The sequence below is a fragment of the Gobio gobio genome (assembly GCF_949357685.1).
Source record: "Gobio gobio genome assembly, chromosome: 14".
Classification (NCBI taxonomy): Eukaryota; Metazoa; Chordata; class Actinopteri; order Cypriniformes; family Gobionidae; genus Gobio; species Gobio gobio.
Genome location: NC_137107.1, coordinates 5,418,776 through 5,442,675, shown reverse-complemented (window position 1 = coordinate 5,442,675; position 23,900 = coordinate 5,418,776). Strand labels below are relative to the sequence as shown.

Sequence of the window (23,900 nt, the reverse complement as noted above, 5' to 3'; positions counted from 1 at the left end):
TTATTTTTTGTTTTGACGTTTTAACCAGGACACTTGTCCGACGGGCAAGTAAAAAATTTTTTTTTTTACTTGCCCCTTCAAAAAATCCACTTGTCCCGGACAATTAATCGATCAATCAATCGTTAATGTCGAGCCCTGACATACTACTACTACTACTACTACTACTACTACTACTACTACTACTATTACTACTATTACTACTACTACTACTACTACTACTACTACTACTACTACTACTACTACTACTATTACTACTACTACTACTACTACTACTACTACTACTACTACTACTACTACTACTACTACTACTACTACTACTACTACTACTACTACTACTACTACTACTACTACTACTACTACTCAGGGTTCCCACGCTTCTTGAAAGTTCTTGAATTCAAGGCCTGGAAAGTACTTGAAAACAAACACAGGTCCTTGAAAGTGCTTGAATTAAGCATGAACTGCATTTTGTTAGAGTAGCGTGTGCCATTCCAAACATTGGCTTCATGCGCTCAAAGCCAGAACAAAACCGCATCATGGGAGGAAGCTATTTCAATATATGTCTGCTGTTCCATAAGCGCCATCTACTGTTCAAAGCCCTATTCGGACGGTCATTGTTTCTCGTGGGGTCATAAGGTGTTTTCATCATTGTCAGGGGCTAGTCTGTGATTTTATTGCCGCCTGAATCCAGAATGTCAGTGTTTTTCTCCCACCACCCGTGTAAAAATCCCCGGCCGAATTACCTACTGTTTTTAGACAAACACCAAGGACGTGTGGTAGTTTAATTTCAGTCCGAATCCACATCTCGGAGTTTTCAGGAATATATCACTTCAATTGCACTGTTTATTTCCTTTTTTGACCACTGCAGGCCACCGTATGGTTGCGCTTTGCTGTAATTTGGATGCATTTTAAAGATCTAGACTTTCATTACTGAAATGCTGGGAAATATTTACAAGAGCAATATCAGCACTCAAAAAATAAAAAGAAGAAAAGCACGTAAACATTTGAATTGGGCCGTTATTACGGCAGCAATTAAATGTTAAATATAATATATGTGCAGGTCTTAAAAGCTTTCAAATTGATTTTTAAAAAGGTACATGTACAGGTGATTTAATAAATCATTTTGCATATTTTTAATACCTAACAATTAACTTGTCCATATCTTTTCATTTAATTGGAAAATTCATGTATACAATATTATCTCTATATTTTGATGTTTTAATTAAGTAATGATTTATAAAAAAGAAAACTAAAACTAGTGTGAAATAAATGTTAGAAGCAGGAATAAGAGCTGCAAACTGCATATCTCGTTAAAACTCGCTCGCTCCTCTACACCAGCCTCTTTACTCATTGGATTTTGTAAAATTGGAAATTTTTCCTCATTGTAAATTGTATTTTAGTGGTCAGTATATGCTTTAGCGTTACTGCATTAGTGATAGACACAGGTACAGTAACTATTTGATATATTGGCAGTAACACACCCACCTTTATCAAATTTATTGTGCTTGGTTTAAAATAAAAAGTGCTTTAAAAAGTCCTTGAAAGTCCTTGAATCTGGTGTTCATGAAAGAGTGGGAACCACTACTAGTTTAATTTCCAGCAGAATGGTGAGTGTATTATGAATGTTCGGGACACTCATCTTCCTCTGACTGTGAATGGTGTTCGAGCTGTAGATGAGCAGTGTGTGTGTAACCGATGTGTCCGTGTGTGTGTGTGTGTGTGTGTGTGTGTGTGCAGCCTGAGGTGCCAGGCGCTCCTGTATCTGAGGCTCTTCAAGCTGAGGAAAGACAGCGCACTGAAATACTCTAAGACGCTCACTGAACACTTGAAGGTAAGCTCCTCTTCTGGCCTTTAAATGACCACTGTAAGGTCCGAGTGAGGGGCGGAGCTTTCTCTCCTCAACTTGCTGTTGTTAATGTTTCCTAACGTATACAAAACTGTTTTTTTCCCCCCAGAATTCGTTGAGTAATACGCAAGCTCCGTCTCCTGGAGTAGCAAAGTAAGTTCCTTAAATTTGTTCATATAACAACATACACTCACCTAAAGGATTATTAGGAACATCTGTTCAATTCCTCATTAATGCAATTATCTAATCAACCAATCACATGGCAGTTGCTTCAGTGTATTTAGGGGTGTGGTCCTGGTCAAGACAATCTCCTGAACTCCACACTGAATGTCAGAATGGGAAAGAAAGGAGATTTAAGCAATTTTGAGCGTGGCATGGTTGTTGGTGCCAGACGGGCCGGTCTGAGTATTTCACAATCTGCTCAGTTACTGGGATTTTCACGCACAACCATTTCTAGGGTTTACAAAGAATGGTGTGAAAAGGGAAAAGCATCCAGTATGCGGCAGTCCTGTGGGAGAAAATGCCTTGTTGATGCTAGAGGTCAGAGGTCATGGGCCGACTGATTCAAGCTGATAGAAGAGCAACTTTGACTGAAATAACCACTCGTTGCAACCGAGGTCTGCAGCAAAGCATTTGTGAAGCCACAACACACACAACCTTGAGGCGGATGGGCTACAACAGCAGAAGACCCCACCGGGTGCCACTCATCTCCACTACAAAGAGGAAAAAGAGGCGACAATTTACACCAGCTCACCAAAATTGGACAGTTGAAGACTGGAAAAATGTTGCCTGGTCTGATGAGTCTCGATTTCTGTTGAGACATTCAGATGGTAGAGTCAGAATTTGGCGTAAACAGAATGAGAACATGGATCCATCATGCCTTGTTCCCACTGTGCAGGCTGGTGGTGGTGGTGTAATGGTGTGGGGGATGTTTTCTTGGCACACTTTAGGCCCCTTAGTGCCAATTGGGCATGGTTTAAATGCCACGGCCTACCTGAGCATTGTTTCTGACCATGTCCATCCCTTTATGAGCACCATGTCCCCATCCTCTGATGGCTACTTCCAGCAGGATAATGCACCGTCACAAAGCTCCAATCATTTCAAATTGGTTTCTTGAACATGACAATGAGTTCACTGGACTAAAATGGCCCCCACAGTCACCAGATCTCAACCCAATAGAGCATCTTTGGGATGTGCTGGAACGGGAGCTTCGTGCCCTGGATGTGCATCCCACAAATCTCCATCAACTGCAAGATGCTCTCCTATCAATATGGGCCAACATTTCTAAAGAATGCTTTCAGCACCTTGTTGAATTAAATCCACGTAGAATTAAGGCAGTTCTGAAGGCGAAAGGGGGTCAAACACAGTATTAGTATGAGTTCCTAATAATCCTGTAGGTGAGTGTGTATTAGTAACACAACTGCCCGTGTGTATCATCGCTGATCTGATCTCCTCTCTGTCAGTAAAACCGCAGGGATGCCGTCTCCGGTCTCTCCCAAGCTTTCTCCTGGCAGCGCGGGCAGCTACTCCTCCAGCAGCTCCACCCAGAGCGCCAGCTCCTCCGTCACCATCCCTCAGCGCATACACCAGATGGCCGCCAGCTACGTCCAGGTCACCTCCAACTTCCTCTACGCCACTGAGGTGTGGGACCAGGCGGAGCAGCTGGCCAAAGAGCAGAGGGGTGCGTCTGCCGGAACTACAAAACATCTCAGCTTTCCTGCTTTTTGTTTAAGTCAAATATATTTTTTTCCTTTTATATAGGCACATAGACTATGATTTTGTGGAAGAATTTTTTTTTTCTTTTATTAGGAGTGCAAAACTTACAACACAGAACACAACAACAAAACACAAAAACTACAATAAAACAGCAGTAATAATAACAGCAATGAAAAATAAACAGCAATGACAGATAATACTAGTAATAGTAGGAGTATTTAAATAGTAATAGCATGTATAATAATAATAATGATAATAATAATTTGTGATGACGGCAACAATAATATCAGTAATAATAATAACAGTAATAATACAATAATGAGACTAAAGATGGTGATAAGTTGCGTTGACGGCAATAGTAATATCAATAATAATAATAATAATAATAGATAGCATTGATAATAATGATGATAATCATAATAGTAGTGTAACTCATACAAAAAAAAAATGTATGTATGTATGTATGTATGTATGTGTGTGTGTGTATATATATATATATATATATATATATATATATATATATATATATATATATATATATATATATATATATATATATATATATATATATATATATATATATATATATATATATATATACATATACATATATATATATATACATATATATACATACATACATACATACATACATACATACATACATACATACATACATACATACATACATACATACATACATACATACATACATACATAAACATATACATATACATATACATACACACATACATATAAATATATACATATACATTAGGGCTGTCAAAAGATTAATCGCGATTAATCACATCCAAAATAAAAGTTTGTGTTTACATAATATATGTGTGTGTACTCTGTATAATTATTATGTATATATAAATACACACACATTCATGTATATATTTAAGAAATATTTGCATGTGTATATACTGTATATACATTTACATAATTTATATTATATATAAATATAAATATTTTATATATAAATATAATACATTTTTCTTAAATATCTACATATTGTGTGTGTTTTTATATATAAATAATAATTATACACAGTACACACACATATATTATGTAAACACAAACTTTTATTTTGGATGAGATTAATCGCGATTAATCTTTTGACAGCCCTAATATACATATACATACATTATATATATAATATAAAATAAAAAATATATATAAATAAATAAATAAATAAATAAAAAAGGTGATAATATTTGTGTTGACAGAGTCAAATTGAATTGAGTATGATGACGTCAGGCTACTTCTTGGTGGCGCTATAATGGAACAAAACATGAAATTCCCATAGACTACAATTCTCTTTTAAATGTGTTTAAAGGGTTAGTTCACCCAAAAATGTAAATTCTGTGATTAATTTCTCACCCTCATGTGGTTGGACACCCGTCAGACCTCCGTTCATCTTCAGAACACAAAAGAAGATATTTTAGTGTAAATCTGATGCTATTGGCACACTTTACACTCTCAAGACCCTTAAAAGACACTAAAGACGTCGTTACAAAGTCCATCTCACTACAGTGGCTCTACAATAACTTTATGAAGCGACGAGAATAGTTTTTGTGCGCAAAAAAACCCTAAATAACGACTTATATAGTGATGACGATTTCAAAACACGGCCTCATGAAGCTTCGAAGCGTTATGAATCAGTGAGTCGATTCATGATTCGGATCGCGTGTCAAACTGCTGAATCGACTCACTGATTCATAACGCTTCGAAGCTTCATGAGGCCGTGTTTTGAAATCGTCATCACTATATAAGTCTTATTTAGGGGTTTTTTGCGCACAAAAACTATTCTCGTCTCTTCATAAAGTTATTGTAGAGCCACTGTAGTGAGATGGACTTTGTAACGACGTCTTTAGTGTCTTTTAAGGGTCTTGAGAGTGTAAAGTGAGCCAATGGAGGCCTTTCAGAGCATCAGATTTACACTAAAATATCTTCATTTGTGTCTGAAGATGAACGGAGGTCTGACGGGTGTCCAACCACATGAGGCTGAGAAATTAATGACAGAATTTACATTTTTGGGTGAAGTAACCCTTTAATTGCACATTGTTGCAGTTGATCTGACGCTCCCAGCCTTGTCTTCTTCTTTGCGCCTGCCCCTGATAATGGCATTAATCCACCTTGTCATTTGCTTCTTCTTCTTCTCTCTCAGAGTTCTTCGCTGAACTGGACAAGGCGATGGGCCCGCTCATCTTCAACACCAGCAGCATGACTGACCTGGTGCGGTTCACACGGCAAGGCCTCCATTGGCTGCGACTCGACGCCAAACTGGTCCAGTAGAGCCCCGTGCGCTCCACCAGTAGCCCTCTCTATGCCTAACACTCACACACTCGATCTGCCTCAGACATCTCTGCGACACTGTGTTCGTTTCTACACCAGCTTGCCAAAAAAACCAAAACGGAAACACTCAGCGGCCCGCTCCTCCGCAGACCCTAAAACGAGAGGAGGCCTTCATTGTCCTGCTCATATCATTGGCTCGTCTCGGTATAACAACGAAAAAAAAGCCTCTTTTTCTTCCGTTCTCTGACTGGTTTTGTTGTTCTGCTAGCTGTAAGCAAACATCGATAATAATTGGATGTTTATAGCTTTTTATTTCAACCAAAGTACCTCCCTTTAACCAAAGGTGCTTTAAAAATTCTCCTTTTATCATTTGATTGTGCCTTGTATTTGATATACAGGAAACTAAGAGACACAATATCTTGAAACACACACACACACACACACATCTGGAAAGGTTGAGACGAGTGAGCTTCTAATGGATGCAGAGACATTGTCGGGCATCACATCAAGGCATTATTACTAATGTGTCGTGTTTCGTTGTGTTGGCGCACACACACACACCAGAGGAAGTCAGTTCTAGCCCGTCAGGTTCGTACACACACACACACACGCCACTACCGCAAACGCCCAGGCCAAGACTTTTTATACACACGAAATGTAGCGGTTTCTGGTGTTAAAACGCAGGAGTATTTTATTACCGCGCCTCGTCTAATAGAGATTTTATTTAGATAACTCGGATTTCACTCTTGGATTTTCGGCATGGATACAGGGTTGCAATACGAGATGAGAGACGTATTTCTATTGTATATGAAAATATCATATTTAAATATTTAATGTGGAGTCTTGAGGTTGCCTTTATAGTGTGTTGCAGTTGGTTCAGAAGATCAGTCATGTGAGGATATATTTATGACGTGTTCATATGTACATATTACACGCGTAGGAAATGGCATCACATGCTGGAAACATATCGTCTCTTGCACTAGGATCTTTCCTCCCATTGGCTCTGGTCGTTTCATGCCGATCGAGTGTAACTCACGAGAAGAAGGCGACTGCGTATGAATATGATATTCCCATGGCCTTTTTGCTTCTGGAGACATGAAGTTGTTGTGCCGTGTGTTTCCCCTCTGTTTTTATCTTTTCTACTAGACTTTTAGAGGATTAGGATTTGATTTGAGTCTTTAATTTTCCTCAAACTTTTCCCAGGGTGAGATACTTTATTATTATTATTATTATTATTATTATTATTATTATTATTCTTTCATCCAATTGAAAAATAACACTCGCATGTTTCTATTTAAATACTAAGCTGTACAGATGTACATAAAAATCTCTTTTAGGGTAAATTTTTACAACGATTTAACATTTGTATTAATTGTACATAGAATGTGAATATATGAAATGCACATGTTTTTCAACAGAACACTGTATGTCAGTTTCCTGTGCTGTATGAACACGGCTTCCTGTCACATGTTAGACTGGGCCGAGGATCTCCAGCTGTTTAGACGTGTCGTTTCTCGTTTGATCGTGCTCTCAAAGCGTTCCTTGGCCAACGGTATGACATCGATTTAGTTTTAAAAGTATTGAGATTGACGGAAAGAAATCTACATATATATATTCGTATATGGATGCAATATGATCTATGATTTAAAAGGTACTCTTATGAGCCTCGGTTATCCAAACTTGTAATAACTTGTAATTTAAACATTTTTTTTTTTTTTTTTTTTGGTGAAGTAAGTATTACTAATGGATTTTCTGAGTCTGTTGCGAATCATCTTTGTATTTTGCTGTATTGAGAATAAAACATATATGATTAAAAAAAAATGACTGGTTTGCATGGTGCTCATAAAGGGATGGACATGGTCAGAAGCAATGCTCAGGTAGGCCGTGGCATTTAAACCATGCCCAATTGGCACTAAGGGGCCTAAAGTGTGCCAAGAAAACATCCCCCACACCATTACACCACCACCACCAGCCTGCACAGTGGTAACAAGGCATGATGGATCCATGTTCTCATGGTTTGTAAATATAATATTGTGACCCTTGAAGGTGTGCTGTGATATCTGGCACCAAGATGTTAGCAGCAGATCCTTTAAGTCCTGAGACACCAGGGATTAACTCCTACGGTGGCCGATTTAGTCCAAGATTAACATGGCTTCCAGTTCGACCTCGTCCACATTCGACACGGAGCCATCGAGTGTTAAAACGCCAAAGGCGAAGCTTGAATTCACGGGAATGTCCCTCTTTGGCTAATGTACTTTCAAGATGGAGGAGCAACATGGCGACCCGCATTCAAACCCTCACCCGTATGTGTTTACAATGGCATATTATAAACTTACGAGAATACTTTATTACTTGAAAGAAGTAAATATACATTAATGAGCACATATATTTTTGAAAGAACTAAGTGTTTTTAGCTAAGAACAAACTAAAAAAGTTACACAGTGTAGCTTTAAAGACCCACAGATTCCGCGAATCCGCTCCGTGATTTCTCGCTCGCTCCTCAGTGTCACTAATCTGCAGAATTAGTCATTTTGTAGTTCGTTTTTGTATTTCTGTCGGTAATATTTTGCTCCTGGTCTTCTAATAGTGCTAACAACTTGTTCAAAATCCACGTTCTTGGAAAATAATTAGAATAATTGTCTAATCAAATTTTTGTACCTGATCTGATATAAATAACACCAGATTTGCTGTTGATGGCACGCTTTGTAGAAAAAAATATATAATTTCATATAAAACCCCATGAACTGTTACAGATATAATTCGTATTACTATTTATACAAGTGTCATTCATGTAAAATACTAAATAAAATATTCTACTTAAATTTATTTTTATTTTGACAATTTAGTAGAAAACCGAAAAATCTGAATCCCAGTAAAAGAGATTTATCTGAAAGGTAAAATTGTTTTATGAGTTATGTACAAGCATATCAATATTTACCTATTGAATTGCCCATATTTTAATTGAAGATATGTCATAATATATTAAAAAACATAATAGATTTTGTCATAATATAATTCTCTTAACCTATGGGTTTTAATGAAAATGAAGATGCCTGCCATCTAATTCATGAAAATATTAAATAATAACAGTTAATTACAATCAGTATTACATTTAATAATAACACCAGTAGCAACATGCCACTGGACACAGTACAGGAGTTGATCCAGTGGTTTATCCCCGGTTTAATATTCCTCTGGTCATAACGCTCTTCAGATGGATTGCGAGGATTTTTAGGTCGGTTTTAGGTTGCGATCTCTGCCCCAGTTCGCTCGCTGGTTTCCAGGGCTGAAATACGCGGTGTTTCCCACCAACTGGCAACCTGGGATGTCGAAATACTATTGGGTAAGTTGGTAGTGGGCGGAGTCACGCAGACCAAAACAAAAACAGACGTTCCGTCACGGAACACACACATTTCGAAGCGGAATAACTGCAGCAGAGTTTTACAGAGAAACGAGTGTGTGAACTGAGCATGCATATCTGCACACATATGTTATATTAATTCTTTATTACAGTCAAAGACAATACATACGTCACGCTGGAGATGTTTAAGATAGTACTGGAACCATTAGCAAATTCAACCTTATATTGAAGTTGATGAAAGCACTGTTTAAATGTCACACATACATTTACAAAGTTATAAACCTACATTCATCTGGACTGGTGCAGTGAGAGCTTGAGCTCTAATAGTTTAATTATGATCACAATCCCGTTGGCATTTATATCTCGCATAGCTGGATCACGCATAGCATTACTGAAAGCACTTCAATCAGATTGCCTCACAAAAATACAATAAGGCAGTTTCAGTTCACATTGTGCCCATTGAAACATTAACACGTTTTCATCTAGTAAGCAAGGCTTGGATTGCAAATGTTTCCATTTGTATGTTAAAAGAAAAAATGTTTTTTTTGAGCAGCGAATTAGAATTGCTGAAGGATCACGTGACACTGAAGACACGAGTAATGATGCTGAAAATTCAGCTTTGATCACAGAAATACATTACATTTGATATAAATGCAGCCTTGGCGAACATAAGAGACTTCTTTCAAAAACATTAGACATTCGTAATTATTCCAAACGTTAGATTAGCCAATATTCAACATGGATAGTATTGGAAATATACTTGTAGTCTATATTTCCACACTATTCAACATTTAACTCTAGACTTTCTATTCATATTACATGTTTGCAGTTATTGCAGCATCAACTTTGACATAAACAAATATCCCGTGACTTTGATGATGATGATGATGATGATGATGATGATGGACGGTTCAGAAAACTTTCTCCTGCGTTCGCCCCGCCCCCTACTGGCCCCGCCCCCTGCTCGCTCTCGAGACAGAGGTGGCAGTCGCTTCACTTTGCCTGAAGACACACACACGCACGGAATTATGTTTAAAACACTCAAGTTTATGACATTAACCCGGCAGCTGGCGTAATGAAACCCAGTGGAGTCGAGCAGTGAGGTCGGAGTACATCCTGACAGAAGCCTTCAGGTGAGCAGCTCCACGGGGAGATTCTTTAAAGTGCTGGTATCGTTTTGTAAATATGATAGTTTCGGTCAACGGCTCACAGCAACAGGTGGATAAAATGATGTCTCGCTCTGAAAAATTCTGAGCGGTTTCAACGGTAAAAAACGGATAAATCCAACCGTTAGATTTAAAAATTTAAATTAAAGTTTTAAAACCCAACGGTTGGGTTTGTCCATATTTGACCGTTAAAACAAACGGTTTTAGAGTGTATGTGGTTTTACTTGGAAAAGTAACTGGATGTGCACTCGAAAGTATGTACTTTTAACACGGGGTAAGTGTAACGCTATTCTTACACAAGAGGTTTTTGTGCTGAAGTGCATTATGTTTGGGGACTTTGTCCCACCAGGGAAAGAGGTAATCACGCAGAACAGATTCTGACCTCACTGTACATATACCATGACGAGGACATATATAAAACATAAAAACAGCCTTTAAAAAAACATTAACTTGACCAGACTGGGATACCATGTAGACCAGCTGAAAACCAGACCAGCACACTAAACCCTAACGCTCAAAATAATGAATTGGTTTGAGTAGAGCCAACTCAAATTAAACAAATTAGTTCAAAATGAACTTTTATGAGTATTTAGAACTTTTCTTTTGAGTTCTCAAAACTGACACATTTTGAGTATTCTGAACTGTTTCATTGTTTTGAGTTTTATGAACTTGTTTCTTTTCATTCGGATTAACTTAAATTTAACCGAAACTGAGGGTTGTGGCAGCAATGGTCGGAAGTGAGGCAAAAATCTCTCGATAAAGTAAATTTGCTACTTCCCAGATTGTGTGTTCTTCTTTTATTAACGCCTACACCTACCCCAACCCTAAACCTACCCTTACAATAATGCAAATGTAGTAATTAAATGATAATGTAATTAAATAAGCTCTAGCTATATCCCTTCTAGTCTTTACCGATGCTTACCATGACACTCAAAAGAGACAGTAAATGCCAAAATTATGTTTCCATCATGTGAGCTTGTTTTAAGAACAGATTTATGTTAAATGTATTATATTGTCATACTCATTCCGCAAGTGCTATGCTAATGCTAGCAAAGCATTGTGTTACCATTTAGCAAGGTGGCATTTATTGAATTAACAAGTTAAAGCTAGGCAAGTTTCAACTACTAAAAATGGTAAATAACATGGTATTTTTAAGTTAAATGTACGAATTAGGCTAGACATTTTTACGTTTTGCCAACTTATTGGTGTTTAGGTGTATGGAGGAATCGTCTTGTTTCTACCAGGTTGGTCACTGTCCAGTCTAGATGAATTATTGAGTGTGTCTTTGGTGATGTGTGTAAGGTGAATTTGGAGTGGTGAAAATGTGACCGGTTTGCTGCGTATTGTTCGCAGGAAACCAGACACTGGCATTTTGTCCAGTTGCCGAAACTCTATCAGTCTTGGATGGCAAACTCTGCCTCTCCGTGTTCTCCGTAGGGCTTTTCCTGATCTAGGAACATTAAAACACTCCTACAGGAAAACCTGCAACCCACCACGCAGCCTCTTCGCGCGCTTGTCAATAAGACACACCTTCAGACAATGCATACACAACATTTTTAAGCGAGTTTGCTGCTCTTTAGCAACAACAAAGAAGCTTAAGAAGTCGTTAAAGAAATGTGCCAGAGTGAATTATGCTTGCGTGCTGTACAATATCACTTGGCTATTGAGGAGGTCAGGTTTTACAGTAATCATTTGCACACTGTCTAACTTTCAACAATGCCGTTTTGCATGAAGACAATGTTTGGGTGTTACTGTAACATGCAGTACATCCTCTATTCAAACTGGTTTATCCAGGCAACAAACTTGTTTATCTATTAAATGCATCTCAAACTGTGGCTTGATGTTCTGGGGTTAAAAAAAACACACTTTCTGTCGTTAAACCAGTCTTCATACGCTCGAAAAACAAATATAGGATATTTAATATGGGCTGGGTAAATAGAGGACAGAAGACATGTTGGGTTAATTTTACCAGCAATTGGGTTGTTTATTTAACCCAGCATAGTTGATTCATTTTTACTATAATACTAGTTTTTTTTATTTACTTCATACATTAATTAATGTTTACTTATTAACTTAAATATTTGCATGACAATTCCTTAACTTTCGTTGAACAAATATTAGAAGTAATAAATATTAAACATTTAGAAGTAATTCAAGTAATCGAGCAGTCTCTGTGTAACACAAAAACTACTCAAACACTGGGTTATAACGTCTGACCCAGGATCAGAGTAACACAAAAACTACTCAAACACTGGGTTATAACGTCTGACCCAGGATCAGAGTAACACAAAAACTACCCAAACACTGGGTTATAACGTCTGACCCAGGATCAGAGTAACACAAAAACTACTCAAACACTGGGTTATAACGTCTGACCCAGGATCAGAGTAACACAAAAACTACTCAAACACTGGGTTATAACGTCTGACCCAGGATCAGAGTAACACAAAAAATACCCAAACACTGGGTTATAACGTCTGACCCAGGATCAGAGTAACACAAAAAATACCCAGACACTGGGTTATAACGTCTGACCCAGGATCAGAGTAACACAAAAAATACTCAAACACTGGGTTATAACGTCTGACCCAGGATCAGAGTAACACAAAAAATACCCAAACACTGGGTTATAACGTCTGACCCAGGATCAGAGTAACACAAAAAATACTCAAACACTGGGTTATAACGTCTGACCCAGGATCAGAGTAACACAAAAAATACTCAAACACTGGGTTGTTACGTCTGACCCAGGATCAGAGTAACACAAAAAATACCCAAACACTGCGTTGTTACGTCTGACCCAGGATCAGAGTAACACAAAAAATACCCAAACACTGGGTTATAACGTCTGACCCAGGATCAGAGTAACACAAAAAATACTCAAACACTGGGTTATAACGTCTGACCCAGGATCAGAGTAACACAAAAAATACTCAAACACTGGGTTGTTACGTCTGACCCAGGATCTGAGTAACACAAAAAATACTCAAACACTGGGTTATAACGTCTGACCCAGGATCAGAGTAACACAAAAAATACCCAAACACTGGGTTGTTACGTCTGACCCAGGATCAGAGTAACACAAAAAATACCCAAACACTGGGTTGTTACGTCTGACCCAGGATCTGAGTAACACAAAAACTACTCAAACACTGGGTTGTTACGTCTGACCCAGGATCAGAGTAACACAAAAACTACTGAAACACTGGGTTGTTACGTCTGACCCAGGATCTGAGTAACACAAAAAATACCCAAACACTGGGTTGTTACGTCTGACCCAGGATCAGAGTAACACAAAAACTACTCAAACACTGGGTTGTTACGTCTGACCCAGGATCAGAGTAACACAAAAAATACCCAAACACTGGGTTGTTACGTCTGACCCAGGATCTGAGTAACACAAAAAATACCCAAACACTGGGTTGTTACGTCTGACCCAGGATCTGAGTAACACAAAAACTACTCAAACACTGGGTTGTTACGTCTGACCCAGGATCAGAGTAACACAAAAACTACTCAAACACTGGGTTGTTACGTCTGACCCAGGATCTGAGTAACACAAAAAATACCCAAACACTGGGTTGTTACGTCTGACCCAGGATCTGAGTAACACAAAAACTACTCAAACACTGGGTTGTTACGTCTGACCCAGGATCAGAGTAACACAAAAACTACTCAAACACTGGGTTGTTACGTCTGACCCAGGATCTGAGTAACACAAAAAATACCCAAACACTGGGTTGTTACGTCTGACCCAGGATCTGAGTAACACAAAAACTACTCAAACACTGGGTTTTTACGTCGGACCCAGGATCAGAGTAACACAAAAAATACCCAAACACTGGGTTGTTACGTCTGACCCAGGATCTGAGTAACACAAAAACTACTCAAACACTGGGTTTTTACGTCTGACCCAGGATCTGGGTAACACAAAAACTACCCAAACACTGGTTTATAACATCTGACCCAGGATCTGTGTAACACAAAACTACCCAAACACTGGGTTGTCACGTCTGACGCAGGATCTGTGTAACACAAAAACAACCCAAACACTGGGTTGTCACGTCTGACCCAGAATCTGTGTAACACATAAACTACTCAAACACTGGGTTATAACGTCTGACCCAGGATCTGTGTAACACAAAAACTACTCAAACACTCGGTTATAGCGTCTGACCCAGGATCAGAGTAACACAAAAACTACTCAAACACTGGGTTATAACGTCTGACCCAGGATCAGAGTAACACATAAACAACCCAAACACTGGGTTATAACGTCTGACCCAGAATCTGTGTAACACATAAACTACTCAAACACTGGGTTATAACGTCTGACCCAGGATCAGAGTAACACAAAAACTACTCAAACACTGGGTTATAGCGTCTGACCCAGGATCAGAGTAACACAAAAACTACTCAAACACTGGGTTATAACGTCTGACCCAGGATCTGTGTAACACAAAAACTACTCAAACACTGGGTTATAGCGTCTGACCCAGGATCAGAGTAACACAAAAACTACTCAAACACTGGGTTATAGCGTCTGACCCAGGATCAGAGTAACACAAAAACAACCCAAACACTGGGTTATAACGTCTGACCCAGGATCAGAGTAACACAAAAACAACCCAAACACTGGGTTATAACGTCTGACCCAGGATCAGAGTAACACAAAAAATACCCAAACACTGGGTTATAACGTCTGACCCAGGATCAGAGTAACACAAAAACTACTCAAACACTGAGTTATAACGTCTGACCCAGGATCAGAGTAACACAAAAACTACTCAAACACTGAGTTATAACGTCTGACCCAGGATCAGAGTAACACAAAAACTACTCAAACACTGGGTTATAACGTCTGACCCAGGATCTGTGTAACACATAAACTACTCAAACACTGGGTTATAACGTCTGACCCAGGATCAGAGTAACACAAAAACTACTCAAACACTGGGTTATAGCGTCTGACCCAGGATCTGAGTAACACAAAAACTACTCAAACACTGGGTTATAACGTCTGACCCAGGATCTGTGTAACACATAAACTACTCAAACACTGGGTTATAACGTCTGACCCAGGATCAGAGTAACACAAAAACTACTCAAACACTGGGTTATAGCGTCTGACCCAGGATCTGTGTAACACATAAACTACTCAAACACTGGGTTGTTACGTCTGACCCAGGATCTGTGTAACACATAAACTACTCAAACACTGGGTTATAACGTCTGACCCAGGATCTGTGTAACACATAAACTACTCAAACACTGGGTTATAACGTCTGACCCAGGATCTGTGTAACACATAAACTACTCAAAACACTGGGTTGTTACGTCTGACCCAGGATCTGTGTAACACAAACTACTCAAACACTGGGTTATAACGTCTGACCCAGGATCTGTGTAACACAAAAACTACTCAAACACTGGGTTATAACGTCTGACCCAGGATCTGTGTAACGCATAAACTACTCAAACACTGGGTTATAACGTCTGACCCAGGATCAGAGTAACACAAAAACTACTCAAACACTGGGTTATAGCGTCTGACCCAGGATCTGAGTAACACAAAAACTACTCAAACACTGGGTTATAACGTCTGACCCAGGATCTGTGTAACACATAAACTACTCAAACACTGGGTTGTTACGTCTGACCCAGGATCTGTGTAACACATAAACTACTCAAACACTGGGTTATAACGTCTGACCTAGGATCTGTGTAACACATAAACTACTCAAACACTGGGTTATAACGTCTGACCCAGGATCTGTGTAACACATAAACTACTCAAACACTGGGTTGTTACGTCTGACCCAGGATCTGTGTAACACATAAACTACTCAAACACTGGGTTATAACGTCTGACCCAGGATCTGTGTAACACAAAAACTACTCAAACACTGGGTTATAACGTCTGACCCAGGATCTGTGTAACACATAAACTACTCAAACACTGGGTTATAACGTCTGACCCAGGATCTGTGTAACACATAAACTACTCAAACACTGGGTTATAACGTCTGACCCAGGATCAGAGTAACACAAAAACAACTCAAACACTGGGTTATAACGTCTGACCCAGGATCAGAGTAACACATAAACTACTCAAACACTGGGTTATAACGTCTGACCCAGGATCAGAGTAACACAAAAACTACTCAAACACTGGGTTATAACGTCTGACCCAGGATCAGAGTAACACATCAACTACTCAAACACTGGGTTATAACGTCTGACCCAGGATCTGTGTAACACAAAAACTACTCAAACACTGGGTTATAACGTCTGACCCAGGATCAGAGTAACACAAAAACTACTCAAACACTGGGTTATAACGTCTGACCCAGGATCAGAGTAACACATCAACTACTCAAACACTGGGTTATAACGTCTGACCCAGGATCTGTGTAACACAAAAACTACTCAAACACTGGGTTGTAACGTCTGACCCAGGATCAGAGTAACACATCAACTACTCAAACACTGGGTTATAACGTCTGACCCAGGATCTGTGTAACACAAAAACTACTCAAACACTGGGTTATAACGTCTGACCCAGGATCAGAGTAACACAAAAACTACTCAAACACTGGGTTATAACGTCTGACCCAGGATCTGTGTAACACAAAAACTACTCAAACACTGGGTTATAACGTCTGACCCAGGATCTGTGTAACACAAAAACTACTCAAACACTGGGTTATAACGTCTGACCCAGGATCAGAGTAACACATCAACTACTCAAACACTGGGTTATTACGTCTGACCCAGGATCAGAGTAACACATCAACTACTCAAACACTGGGTTATAACGTCTGACCCAGGATCAGAGTAACACATAAACTACTCAAACACTGGGTTATAACGTCTGACCCAGGATCAGAGTAACACAAAAACTACTCAAACACTGGGTTATAACGTCTGACCCAGGATCAGAGTAACACATAAACTACTCAAACACTGGGTTATAACGTCTGACCCAGGATCAGAGTAACACATAAACTACTCAAACACTGGGTTATAACGTCTGACCCAGGATCTGTGTAACACAAAAACTACTCAAACACTGGGTTATAACGTCTGACCCAGGATCAGAGTAACACATCAACTACTCAAACACTGGGTTATAACGTCTGACCCAGGATCTGTGTAACACAAAAACTACTCAAACACTGGGTTATAACGTCTGACCCAGGATCAGAGTAACACATCAACTACTCAAACACTGGGTTATAACGTCTGACCCAGGATCTGTGTAACACAAAAACTACTCAAACACTGGGTATTAACGTCTGACCCAGGATCTGTGTAACACAAAAACTACTCAAACACTGGGTTATAACGTCTGACCCAGGATCAGAGTAACACATCAACTACTCAAACACTGGGTTATAACGTCTGACCCAGGATCTGTGTAACACAAAAACTACTCAAACACTGGGTTATAACGTCTGACCCAGGATCAGAGTAACACATAAACTACTCAAACACTGGGTTATAACGTCTGACCCAGGATCTGTGTAACACATCAACTACTCAAACACTGGGTTATAACGTCTGACCCAGGATCTGTGTAACACAAAAACTACTCAAACACTGGGTTATAACGTCTGACCCAGGATCTGTGTAACACAAAAACTACTCAAACACTGGGTTATAACGTCTGACCCAGGATCAGAGTAACACAAAAACTACTCAAACACTGGGTTATAACGTCTGACCCAGGATCTGTGTAACACAAAAACTACTCAAACACTGGGTTATAACGTCTGACCCAGGATCTGTGTAACACAAAAACTACTCAAACACTGGGTTATAACGTCTGACCCAGGATCTGTGTAACACATAAACTACTCAAACACTGGGTTATAACGTCTGACCCAGGATCTGTGTAACACATAAACTACTCAAACACTGGGTTATAACGTCTAAAGGCTCAACCCAGAGATTGTTTAGCGTGTGTGGAAACTGTGGTAACACTTTATTTGTACAGTGTTCTTGTAACACGTAGTTACTATAATATTTATAACTATAAATTATGCATAATTACATGCCTAAACCAAACCCTTATCCTAACCCTATAGTAAGTATGTGTAGGTAATTATTATTACTCAGTCCTTAAATGTATAATTACACTAGAACACAGACACCTTAAGATAAAGTGTAAGGGAAACTGTCTCTGTTACAGGCAGTAAAGATGCCATAATCGCTGAGGCAGGTGTAAGCCGGGCATGATGGGGTAAACTGATCCGCTGCGGTCACCTGAGCTCTTGTTGTAATACATATTGTCAAGTAATACAAGTATGATCAGATGCACTTGTTTCAGCTGCTCCCTAGTCTTCTCACTTCTTGAGTTAATTCATCATTTATATTTTTATGAGTGGAGCTCGTGGTGTAGAATCTGTTTTTCCATATAATGAACGTGAATGGGGACTACGATCATCATGCCATAAAAACAAAAAAGCCTTATAAAATATAAAAAATAAGTATTTAATGTGAGCTCTACATTGAAAAATGTACTAATAAAAACGTGCACACTGCCTTGATGATTTGGGTGAGTGTTGTAGGTGTTTTTTTGCTTGCTTATTTATATCATAATATTAGCTAGGGCTGAACAACATGTTTTAGCATCATGCCTAAATGCGTCACGGATGAGTGATGTCACGTAGGCTGTAGGGATCGTAGTTGATCCATGATCCATACTAGTGTTAGACCGATATATCGGGCCGATATTTGCAATTTTTAAGTGTATCGGCATTAGTGTTAGACCGATATATCGGGCCGATATTTGCAATTTTTAAGTGTATCGGCATTAGTGTTAGACCGATATATCGGGCCGATATTTGCAATTTTTAAGTGTATCGGCATTAGTGTTAGACCGATATATTGGGCCGATATTTGCGACTTTTAAGTGTATCGGTATTAGTGTTAGACCGATATATCGGGCCGTTATTTGCGATTTTGAAGTGTATTGGCGTCAGTGTTAGACCGATATATCGGCCAGCCGATATATCGGGCCGTTATTTGCGATTTTTAAGTGTATCGGCATTAGTGTTAGACCGATATATCAGCCAGCCGATATATGGGGCCAATATTTGTGATTTTTAAGTGTATCGGCCGATATTTGCGATTTTTTAAGTGTATCGGCATTAGTGTTAGACCGATATATCGGCCGATATTTGCGATTTTTAAGTGTATCGGCATTAGTGTTAGACCGATATATCGGCCGATATTTGCGATTTTTAAGTGTATCGGCATTAGTGTTAGACCGATATATCGGGCCGATATTTGCAATTTTTAAGTGTATCGGCATTAGTGTTAGACCGATATATTGGGCCGATATTTGCGACTTTTAAGTGTATCGGTATTAGTGTTAGACCGATATATCGGGTCGATATTTGCGATTTTGAAGTGTATCGGCATTAGTGTTAGACCGATATATCGGGCCGTTATTTGCGATTTTGAAGTGTATTGGCGTCAGTGTTAGACCGATATATCGGCCAGCCGATATATCGGGCCGTTATTTGCGATTTTTAAGTGTATCGGCATTAGTGTTAGACCGATATATCAGCCAGCCGATATATCGGGCCAATATTTGTGATTTTTAAGTGTATCGGCCGATATTTGCGATTTTTAAGTGTATCAGCATTAGTGTTAGACCGATATATCGGCCGATATTTGCGATTTTGAAGTGTATCGGCATTAGTGTTAGACCGATATATCGGGCCGATATTTGCAATTTTTAAGTGTATCGGCATTAGTGTTAGACCGATATATCGGGCCGATATTTGCAATTTTTAAGTGTATCGGCATTAGTGTTAGACCGATATATTGGGCCGATATTTGCGACTTTTAAGTGTATCGGTATTAGTGTTAGACCGATATATCGGGCCGTTATTTGCGATTTTGAAGTGTATTGGCGTCAGTGTTAGACCGATATATCGGCCAGCCGATATATCGGGCCGTTATTTGCGATTTTTAAGTGTATCGGCATTAGTGTTAGACCGATATATCAGCCAGCCGATATATGGGGCCAATATTTGTGATTTTTAAGTGTATCGGCCGATATTTGCGATTTTTTAAGTGTATCGGCATTAGTGTTAGACCGATATATCGGCCGATATTTGCGATTTTTAAGTGTATCGGCATTAGTGTTAGACCGATATATCGGCCGATATTTGCGATTTTTAAGTGTATCGGCATTAGTGTTAGACCGATATATCGGCCGATATTTGTGATTTTGAAGTGTATCGGCATTAGTGTTAGACCGATATATCGGGCCGATATTTGCAATTTTTAAGTGTATCGGCATTAGTGTTAGACCGATATATTGGGCCGATATTTGCGACTTTTAAGTGTATCGGTATTAGTGTTAGACCGATATATCGGGTCGATATTTGCGATTTTGAAGTGTATCGGCATTAGTGTTAGACCGATATATCGGGCCGTTATTTGCGATTTTGAAGTGTATTGGCGTCAGTGTTAGACCGATATATCGGCCAGCCGATATATCGGGCCGTTATTTGCGATTTTTAAGTGTATCGGCATTAGTGTTAGACCGATATATCAGCCAGCCGATATATCGGGCCAATATTTGTGATTTTTAAGTGTATCGGCCGATATTTGCGATTTTTAAGTGTATCAGCATTAGTGTTAGACCGATATATCGGCCGATATTTGCGATTTTGAAGTGTATCGGCATTAGTGTTAGACCGATATATCGGGCCGATATTTGCGATTTTTAAGTGTATCAGCATCAGTGTTAGACCGATATATCAAATCAAATCAAATCACTTTATTGTCACACAGCCATGTACACAAGTGCAACAGCAGGTGAAATTCTTGGTGCAGTTCCGAGCAACATAGTAGTCACGACATGACATGTACAATCGGGCCGTTATTTGCGATTTTTAAGTGCATCTGCCGATATTTTTTTCCCTGCATTATTTCCAGACAGGCGTCCACAGGGCAGCTCTCACCGTCTTCAAACTGTCTTGCTCTCCCTCACGCATATTAATCAAAATCAATTGAGAATTGACACGATGCTAAAAGGTGGAAAGACTGAAGTTTCACGTGGAGCATTGGGAGATTTTCTCCTGAATTACCGCTGGTGTTGCTCTACAAGAGATTAAGGAAAGTGCACCTACACTCTAAACAATGCTGGGTTAAACATAACCCAAGTTGGGTTGAAAATGGACCAACCCAGCAATTGGTTGTTTTTAGCAAACATTTAACCCAACCGCTGGGTCAAAACAACCCAATTGCAGGGTTAGTCCATATTCAACCCAATTTGGGTTATTTTTAACCCAGTGTTTTTTAGAGTGTAAGCATTAAATGACAAGGTTGTAAATAGTTTTAAAATGAAGTATAGTACAGTCAGTGTGCACTTTATTATGCTGCTTGCTTGTTGATACTGTGCGCAATAGTGTAATTATTTTATTTATGCTTAAATATTTATTTTCAGAATTTATTTTCACCACTGAACTCTTTTTTTTTCTTGTTCTACCTCACCTGTTTTTACTATTTGTTAAATATTGTTTTTTTTAGTTGATGAGAAAACTAAACTTTTTTAGTTTTTTGATGAAAAAAAATCGGCATCGGCACTAAAAAATCCATATCGGTCGAACCCTAGTCAGTATTGCGCTCGCAGTTCACGTGTGTGTGTGTGTGTGTGTGTGTGTGTGTGTGTGTGTGTGTGTGTGTGTGTGTGTGTGTGTGTGTGTGTGTGTGTGTGTGTGTGTGTGTGTGTGTGTGTGTGTGTGTGTGTGTGTGTGTGTGTGTGTGTGTGTGTGTGTGTGTGTGTGTGTGTGTGTGTGTGTGTGTGTGTGTGTGTGTGTGTGTGTGTGTGTGTCAACCACCACCGAAGACCATTTTTTACCCTGGAAAACCCCTGAATAATGAGGAGAAATGTGGATAATGTGTTATTTATCCTCAGCAGTGATAAGGTGGCAAATATAATCGTGTTGTACATATCTCAGCATTTAGCTCATAGCATCCCTTCATTATGCTAGCATGCACAATCATGTGACCTAATGTCTGAAATGAGCTGTAACTCAGCATGATCCAAACGCTACCAGAGGAATTCCTGCAGAAATGTGACCGACCGCTTGATCAAGCATGACCCTCAGTGCATTATGGGTAATCTGATGGAAATGGCAATGCACCAAACTCTGCTTTTTAAACATTTACATTTAAATGGAGTTCAAGATCAAGTTAGTTAAAAAAGTTAAAGGTTAAATTTTTTTTTTTCATATGTTCCTTATGGCTGGGAATCTATTCAGATGTTTCGATTCACAAGCTCTCAACTCGATTCAACTCAATGAATAATACAAATACTATATTTATAAAAAAAAATAAAAAAAGAACAGTGAACATACCATTACCATTGTTGGTATCTTATAGTTATTATTGCAATCTAATTATTAAGTTAGCAAAGTTACTTTTCGTCCTCAAGTGTAATGATATGAAGTAATGGTCCAATGAAAACAAAAAGGAAGCTTATTATGTTATGTTATATGATTTATGAGAAATGGGGGTGGGATTAAAAAAAGTTTTCTTCTTCCCACTCCTTTTTGGGCAAACGGGAAAATAACTTTGCACAGTACATAAAAGTCTTTGTGGGGTTTTTTTTTGTTGTGTTTTTAGTTTTTTTTTATTATTATTTGTGGATTAACCACACAAACTGTCAAAAAAAAGATGTAAATTAAGTTTCTTTGTGTTAAAATGTTCACTTGCCCAAAATAAATAAATAATAATAATAATAATAATAATAAAAAAACATAAGTTTACAAGTGGGTAATTAAAAAGAAATGAAGAGCCACAAACCTGTATATTAATCTCTTTTTATTTTAGGTACACTGGGGTACATTAAAGCAGAACACATCTCTATATCTCAAATGCATACAGTTATGATAAATACAATACGATTTTGATGCAACTTTATTAAAAAAAAATGTATTTTATACAATTTTGTTTTTATGGATATTTTGATTATATTTATTCTAAAACATAAAAAGGATGATTTTCACAACAAGCTTTTCTTGTGATTTTGCCGCCCGTCGTGTGTGTAGTTACTCATACACATAAAGCGCGTTCATACCCGTAACACAAGTAGTTGCCGTGGTAACTAACAGCAATACCTTAATGGGCTGACTTATGTGGACTAACTTTTATGTGAGGAAATCTGTTTATAATATAAGCTATTAGGTTTGAATGATTGGTCCTGCGCTGTCTATTGAATATGTGGTAACACTTTACAATAAGGTTCATTAGTTAATATTAGTTAACGTGATACGTGAACCTGCACTTATAAAGCATTTATTTATCTTTGTTAATGTTAATTTCAACATTTACTAATGCATTATTAAAATCTTGTTAACATTATTAATGCACTGTGAACTAACATGAACAAACCATGAACAGCTGGATTTATATGAACTAATGTTAACAAAGATTAGAGATGTTGTTCATGTTAACTAATGCATTAACTAATGTTAACTAATACAAC

The 23,900-nt window shown here is 38.5% G+C and overlaps 2 protein-coding genes across 9 annotated transcripts in view; both read left to right on the top strand.

The window, feature by feature from the left end:
* Positions 1-6,006, top strand: part of aff4 (AF4/FMR2 family, member 4) — a 100,502-nt gene extending 94,496 nt beyond the window's left edge. For all 7 annotated transcript variants that reach the window (XM_079835235.1, XM_079835233.1, XM_079835236.1 and 4 more), the window contains 4 exons: positions 1,735-1,828; positions 1,953-1,996; positions 3,307-3,524; positions 5,733-6,006. In XM_079835235.1, coding sequence (XP_079691361.1) covers positions 1,735-1,828; positions 1,953-1,996; positions 3,307-3,524; positions 5,733-5,860 — 484 coding nt within the window. In that variant the 3' untranslated portion in view covers positions 5,861-6,006. The remainder of the gene's footprint in view (positions 1-1,734; positions 1,829-1,952; positions 1,997-3,306; positions 3,525-5,732) is intronic.
* A 4,177-nt stretch (positions 6,007-10,183) lies between these two features.
* shroom1 (shroom family member 1) overlaps positions 10,184-23,900 on the top strand; it is a 61,143-nt gene continuing 47,426 nt past the window's right edge. For both annotated transcript variants that reach the window (XM_079835229.1, XM_079835230.1), the window contains exon 1: positions 10,184-10,354. The gene's annotated coding sequence lies outside the window, so the exon portion shown is untranslated. The remainder of the gene's footprint in view (positions 10,355-23,900) is intronic.